The following is a 7,818-nucleotide window of genomic DNA, read 5'->3' as shown; positions in this document are numbered from 1 at the left end:
ATGTGAAAGATTATTCGTACACACACACACAGACGCGCATACACACACAGACACACGCACACAGACACGATAAAAATGTGTATACGAATAAGGCGAAAACACCGTGTTCATCTTCGTTGAAACGAAAATGTATGTACATTAAAGACAATCAATGTTTTCTATGGAACCGGTACTTAGGTATTACACACGTACGTTAACGTTAAATATTTTTCTACTTGGTATTCACACACGACGTGATACTGAACATTTTATACACGCACATTTAAATATTAAGGATTTCACTTGCATTTTATCAAGTATACGTAGCAGGTATATTTATTCTAGCATATGCGTAGGCGTACATAACATTACGATTTATTTATTGTATCACGTTACCATCGCATATATTATTTATTGTCATTTCTGTACTTATGTAATCGTCTCGAATAAATCCGATGTTTTTGTATTGAACAGCCTACTCGTCTTTCATTATCCAACTGTGTCCAACAATTAAACCTTTGTTAAACAATCGTTTCAAAATTAATTGTAAATTTTTGCATTTATATGCGTTTATACTGGACTTTAATAAATTGTATCAGGATTTTATGAACCGTTCGCGCATCCGCGTTTAATCAGCTGACGATCGTTATCGATACTGCCCAAGCTCAGCTGAGTGTTCCTCCGTTGCGGATAATAACCTATCGGAACTGCTGAATTTGCGTGGGTTACTCACACTCGAGCAACTTGGCGAAAATAACAGCGGAAAGCTTAGCGCAAAAATATTTAATGAAATATGTATGTAATTTATTAATGAAAATAAATTCCGTTCAACAACGCGGGATTGAAAGAGTTCAAATTTAACTTTCATGGCACGACAAATTGCCATGAAAAATTTGATTAATCATTTATTCATAAATTTCAAACGTTGCTGTTTCGTTTCTACCGTCTAATTTATAAAGTTGCTTAACAGACACGAATAATAAATATACGTCGATTGATCACGAGATACTGAATAATTTTCTTTGTGTAATCAATTTTTATAGTACCATTGACATTACGCTGCCACTTTTTTTTCTATTTTTCATTGTCTATAATCGATAAATATTCGATTCATTTTCGTCTGAATTTTACTTCGTCACGTGTTGTTAATCACATCGTTAATTCTACAATGCTACGAATAATTTTATACGAGGCAATTGAAAAATGTTATCGTTGCAGATTTTTATGTTTGATACTTGTCAGATTTATCAATAAAATTTTCCTCTATTATTTCCCTTCAAACCCTTCGGAGACTTGCCTTTATTAACTTGAGAACTATCCTGAACAACAGGTCTAGTATCAGGAGTGCACGAAGGTTGGAAAAGCTTGAGCTATATTCATTATTGTTTTCATACACACATAGACGATTTACACCATGTAACGATTTATTTAACGAAGAGAATTTTGCAACAAAAGGATTTCAAGTATCGAAACATGGTTCTGTTTCCTTCATTATGTGGGACAAACTAAATATATACTACTTATATCTAAGTTAGGCAGATCTGAATCTAAATTATTCTTATCATTTTAAATAACAATAGATATTTTATTTTATGTCTAAATTATTTTAAAATGAAATTTGTAACATCGCGTTTGTCAAATGGTATAATTTTAATTATACAATAATCGTGATACTTTTACTTTCGTAAATTTCAGTTATCAGACAGATGTGTCCGTTATTTCATTATAGGTATTTGGCGTGAATTAAACTGGAGAGAAACACGAGTGTAATCCCTTCTAACTTGTATCTGTATCTGTATCTGTATGTGTGTCAACGCTCAACGACAAGTTGAGACGCTCGTACGCAAATGAAGCTATTGTTTGTTTCCTCTAGATGCTGATGTACGCGATCGTACCCGGAACACCGCATGGCGTTAGTCTAATCTGGTGTGAGCAGATCCAATTTTAGTCGGGTAAATTCATCGAACTGTCTAATTATAGTATCGCCATATATGGTACATGTCTAACGTATTACGTGTGGGATCAGCGTCGACACGGGACGCGTACGTTGAAATAAGACTTCATTCACTAGTTTTTTCTCAACTCATCTTCTCAGATCTAGATCCGTCGGCAAAGTATTGACCCTTTTGACGTCAATTTATCGCACCGACTGCTTTCGTACTTACGCATCATTCTCTCGCGCGTGTTGGTAATATTCGGTGCAAGTTCTGCTTCTTGCGGATGCTCCGAATTTATATTTCAATTTTTATACGAGAAATTTTATTTTTACACTCTCGTGTCTGGTTGAAAATCTCGTAGATAGTACTCCAGATATATACCCATCTACAGGAACAATCAATATCAACGCGAGTAGAGCGAATCATTGTTTTCATACGGATGATAATAATAATGTAAATAATAGAAAATATACGAGTGAAGAGCGATTCATGAATGGGATTGATATGAAATTACTTTTTTACGTAACTACGGAACGATACAACTCAATGACATGACAGCTTTATTCTTTGTCAATAACGGCAAAGATCGGCGTCTAGTTTTATCGGATCAATTCACACTCACGATCTGTAACAGCAAGTAGGTGCATGATATTTGCTAGCCAGTGATTCCTCGGCATTTGAATCACAATGCAAACATCGGCATTTGCGCCTGCAAACGTAACATTTACGAGATTACCGAAAGTAACGGAACTGTAACTATACACGCGTATAGTTGTTCCTTCCAATGGTCTCGCCAGTATTGTACACGCACGATGTCAGGTATCGTAGGTTTTTCTCAGAAATTCGAAATGTCTACAAACGGGAATCCGCGAATCCGCGACGTCTATATCAACAGGAATTACAAGTGCTGAAGCGAACACGTCATACAGATAAATTTGGATGCAGACACAGTGGTCATGTCGCTTTGCCGAAAAAGGATTACTCGAGATTGGGAAGCTTCCTATCCAATTTATGGAACGGATCAGCCTTTAAAACAAACAAGCGATAAAGAAGATTCCATTCTCTCGTTCGTGCGTTCGCAGGACGATTCGAATAGAGTGATCAATTAATCCTAGTTTTCCATACTCTTTCAACGAGTGTATTTATTTTAATTTAATTTAAGATTGCGTCAAATAGATAGAGATCACAAGCAACCATACTATTATAGTTCCATTCCACGACCAAAATACATAATTCCACGATCAAAATACATCATTTTTAATTAGAACATAAAATTTATAAGATGAGATAGATAATTCGTTACAGAGGAAACAACGTAATCCGTAGATCGGAACAAACATGACGAAGGAAGGAAGTAGTTATCGATTTTAATTTTCGGCGATATGACGTATCTATCTCTAATCAATCGCGCCACGTCGTATCGCATCGTATCGCATACGGGATTATAAATATCGTACAACTTGTTGCATTTGACGCCATTCATCTCTATTACTACTTGCATTACTAATTGCAAGCGTTACCGAAACAGAGTCAGTTACGAAGGCTACAGATAGTCTAACGACGAGAGTTACGTGAATCAGTCGAGACGTAAGTCGTATTTTCGAAAATCACTTCGAAGAAAAAGGCTCGGCCGTGATTCCACGGGATTCTACCAGAGCGGTGAAAAACTTAGACAAAACATAAACCGCCACCCCGCCGTCCAACGTGCGTACATACGTACGTTCGATTGTTTACACAGTCTCGTATATAAGTTGGAAGCACGAGAGTTTGACAATCACAGTGCACGATCCCAAGCGGATAGTTAACATCGTCTTCGAAAATCGTTCGTTTTGGCCGGAATTGCTTGTTTCGACTCAAGTCGTTCGCTTCGACTGAAATCGTACGTTACGACCGACGAATTGCTCGCTTCGACCTGTCAAAGTCCAGCGGACCAACCCACTAATTAGTTCCAACTGATAATTATTAGTGATCGTGCGATTGTTGTATTTACCTCGCAACCGTACAAAACTTACGAATAAAACGAAAGTTAGGAAACCAAGATGTTCGTCTCACGTAGCTACTTGTTCATTTCGATGCTCGTTGTTGTTTCTGCGGCGCCAAGAAGACACACCAGATCCAGCCTACCAATGTGGTACTTGCCATGCGGTGAGGAACAAGGGGAGGAAATCGAAGTTCCTTCGCTGGACGAAGAAATCACCGGCAATGTACAAAATCTAACTATAGAAAACCTCAGGCTTCAACACCAATTGACCATGAACGATTATTTGAATCGAGACTACGAATACCTCTACGAAGATGTACGAATCGGTGTCGAGGAGTACCAGTATATCCCGAACTGGGTTCCGGGCAAAGAGGACGTGAACAAGATCAAGAAATTGGCCAATACTAGTCCACAAACGGTGAGTGTCTTACACACTTGCGATGAGTATCTTTATTTTTTCATAGATTTTTCATCGAACCTAAGATCTTGGACTCTGTCTTTTAAACAAATTCTTTTTAAATAAGATCAACCTAAGCTCTTCACTAAAACGCGTAAAAAAACTCGAACAACCAGTGTGATATTCTGAAAAAGTTTCTTCGAAACTTCTTCAATAAGAGATAAAAGAGGCAATTCGCCTCGGAAGAACAATTTCGCGATAGTAGAAGAAAAATAATAATTCGCCGGCAACTTGCAATTGATAAGATCTACAACTACTCTCTACCTGAGGAAATAGTTTAATTTGAAAAGTTTCCAAGTGAAAAAAAAGTAGGTAATACCCCATTTAGAAAGATCGTTCAAAGCTGGTGAAGGAAGCATAAGAAGAGAGTATTGAACTCCGAACGAAACTCTCGCAGCAGTAAAAGACTAATCGCATCGAACTTGCCCAAAGACGTGATTAACATTTACATATATCGTTAGTTAACGATACGCGGTTAATTCTTCTTTACGCGGTTAATTTAGCAGCGGACGTTTGCATAAGTATTGATCGAGCGTAGAAAAATTCGGGACGCGGGAATAAAGGGGAGAAAGGTGAAGCGTAGCGAATTCGCGGAAGGACAGGTGAGAGCTGTTGCTGCTGGTCGCGCGCATTTTCACTGGTCAGGCCAATTGACCGAGCATCCCGATGTTGCAATTAATTAACGCAACGTTAAATAACAAATTTTAATGAGACGGTAATTATTATAAAGTAGCAGGGGAACAGAAGCGTGCGCGACTGTTCGAGATTTGCGCGCGCAATGCAGCTTGGTGTATTCGGTGTAGAGTACACGGTTGCTCATGTTAGCCGGATCGCGCGGCTGCGTAATCGCGCTTGTCCTCCAGAGCAATGCGTGCATCCGTGCACACTGATAACGCATCCCTGATAACGTTGTTCGGGGGACTCCCGTACGATATTTAATAAACGTCGTTCTTTCTTCTTCACGCTGCACCGACACAACGTTCCGCACGACGAGAGAGCGTGTTGATTATTTCACGGATCGCGTACTTCCTCGTTCTTTCGCGAAAAGAAACGGCTTTTTACATTGGTACACAGGTGCGAAACAGATGATCAAGTTTAATTTTACATCCAAATACTTTTGAGTCACAGAGTTCTACATTATCTAATCATTTGTAATATCCAATGCCAATGCATCGAGTCATCGAGACGCAGATATATATATGTATGTATATCGTAGGTATGTAACAAAGGATTTAAATTTTTCTTGCAGATCGTCGATCACTTTCCAAAGTTGCACGTGGACCTTCAAAAATTTGCGGTTGCGTTCGAAGAGTTGGTGAAAGATGAGATTATTCGAAAGAAGTACAAAGCACTAAAGACGACGCAATCGTATTTGATGATGATGTTGTGCGAAGTAGAAAGCAATATCATGGCTCTGCCATCCCTTCGGATTCCATCGCGTGTGGGAAGAAGTATCATGAACAACGCAGAACGAGAGCCCGAGGACAATACTAGAAGACTTATTCGTGACTGGGGCGTGCTTCTCAAGTACAGAGATTATCTTCACGCTTGGAGGCACGTTTTCAATTATTAAATAGCGTCAGAACAAACGACAACAACATTCGAATTCGATGGTAAAACAGAAGGATTTGCCTCTAATACATATTTAAATTATAAGCCTATGGCACGATCTTAAATTATTTTTTGGCAGTTTATTGAAATTACGGGAAAGAGACGCTGCCTCTTTATTGTAACAGCAATTCATCAAGATCATGAGAGTAATATGAGGGTCATGGTTTCTTGATTTAATAATTTTCATACTAATTCGTAGTTAAGCGGGAACATCTTAAAATTTTATGAAAAATAAAAATACCAGCCTAGCTAACGTCATTCATGATAATCGTTATTTTTGAAATATTTTTGAAAGAGAAATTTCAATTTTAAGATGAAGTAAGAGGATAACTTTGTTTAAATGAGATTAATTCGTAATGGGGTATTTTGAATTCAAAGATTACTTCTTAGTGAAAGACAAAAAATGTGATTTATTATATATAATTGTGAGCGAAATTAGCGAAGCATATAGGACATTAACATCTACCAACAATGATTGTCGAGAGAAGCAGAGTCGTGTCACAATATGCATGACTAATGGACGACACAGCTAAAGTCAGCTGTGATAAAACTGTTCGAGATAACCTGACCCATTGCGAAACGTATTTCAAGTGACATCGGGTTAATTAATTTATTTATTCATGAAGTTATTTATGACAATCATCGAGCATTAGAATTAGTATTTATTATTTATTCATTATTTATTATTTATTCGATAAGATGCATCATTATTTATTTAGAATATTTATTTATTGAAAACAATTGTACCTCTTTCAATTGCCTTTTCAAAGGTGATATCTAACCAGAATTTTAAAGATTCTGGAATGCAATTTGTGATAATTCATCTTTTAGGAAAATTACTATCTTTCTGACAAATAATCGTTAGTAGCAAATATATTGGTGAAAGACAACGATTGCAATATAATTGTTTTATGTATTGTTCAGTATTATTGATTAAATATTTATACTATAAGCCTATTTATAAGTGATATATTTATGTTTATATCAGATATTTATAAATTGATACTATATTTAATAATTTATTATAACGTTTTACATCACATTCCGTAATAAAATGAAATCTATTTCAAAACAACTGCGTTTATTTTCTTATCTATTGATTACTGACAAGAAAATATTAGAAGTTGAAAATTTTTTCCAAGAGATGGTTCTATAGAAAATGATTTACCTACTGAGTACGAATAGTCAATCAAATGTTGAACATCCTTTCTACTAGATGGTACTTTTGTACGTATCACAGTAAGCAAAATTTAAAAACGGGAAAAATATTAATCAAAGGCTATCTTTAATCTATCCTCAGTCAATATAAATACCACTAACTAATCTGTGCTAGAAACGAGATCTGTATGATATAATGTAGTTCATATTTCTCGTAGTTCATATTTTGAGGGAGATCAGATGCTTGCCTTTCTATATTTGTATCACATGCGACATTACCGATTTAGTATAGAATAACAGGAGTGGTTCAAGTTGGAACTAAATTTCAAAAAATTATAAATAATATGATTGTAGAAAGAAAAATAGTTCATAATTATAAATGGTATGAAGATTCATACTTCTTCATAAAATTATTTTATCAGAAGAAACTTTTAGTTTGTTACACACTATAAAAAAAAGAAAATTGAAAACTTTTCTATTAATACAAATATGATTATCATTATTGTGTAACTTTAATGCAAATTTCACAAGTCTAATCAATTTTTCGAAATACCAGTTCATAATCTTTGAATTAATTTATTCCATATCCACATTGAACAAAAAAAGAAAAAAATACTACACACAAAGACTAAACGTGAGTATAGCGACAAGTTAATAACAAGAATGATTCCCTACAATTCAGATTTCTTATTACA

The 7,818-nt window shown here is 35.9% G+C and overlaps 1 protein-coding gene across 1 annotated transcript; it reads left to right on the top strand.

Annotated features, from left to right (window-relative positions):
• Positions 1 to 3,706: 3,706 nt before the first annotated feature.
• LOC122527925 lies at positions 3,707 to 6,914 on the top strand. The gene is made up of 2 exons (XM_043652520.1): positions 3,707 to 4,315; positions 5,604 to 6,914. Exons 1-2 carry the CDS (start codon positions 3,956 to 3,958, stop codon positions 5,925 to 5,927), a joined length of 684 nt encoding a protein of 227 aa, XP_043508455.1. The 5' UTR covers positions 3,707 to 3,955; the 3' UTR covers positions 5,928 to 6,914.
• Positions 6,915 to 7,818: the final 904 nt, after the last annotated feature.

Source organism: Frieseomelitta varia, unplaced genomic scaffold, assembly GCF_011392965.1.
Source record: "Frieseomelitta varia isolate USP_RPSP 00005682 unplaced genomic scaffold, Fvar_1.2 scaffold_239, whole genome shotgun sequence".
Classification (NCBI taxonomy): Eukaryota; Metazoa; Arthropoda; class Insecta; order Hymenoptera; family Apidae; genus Frieseomelitta; species Frieseomelitta varia.
The sequence above is the reverse complement of the archived record's forward strand: the minus strand, read 5'-3'. Positions and strand labels throughout refer to the sequence as shown.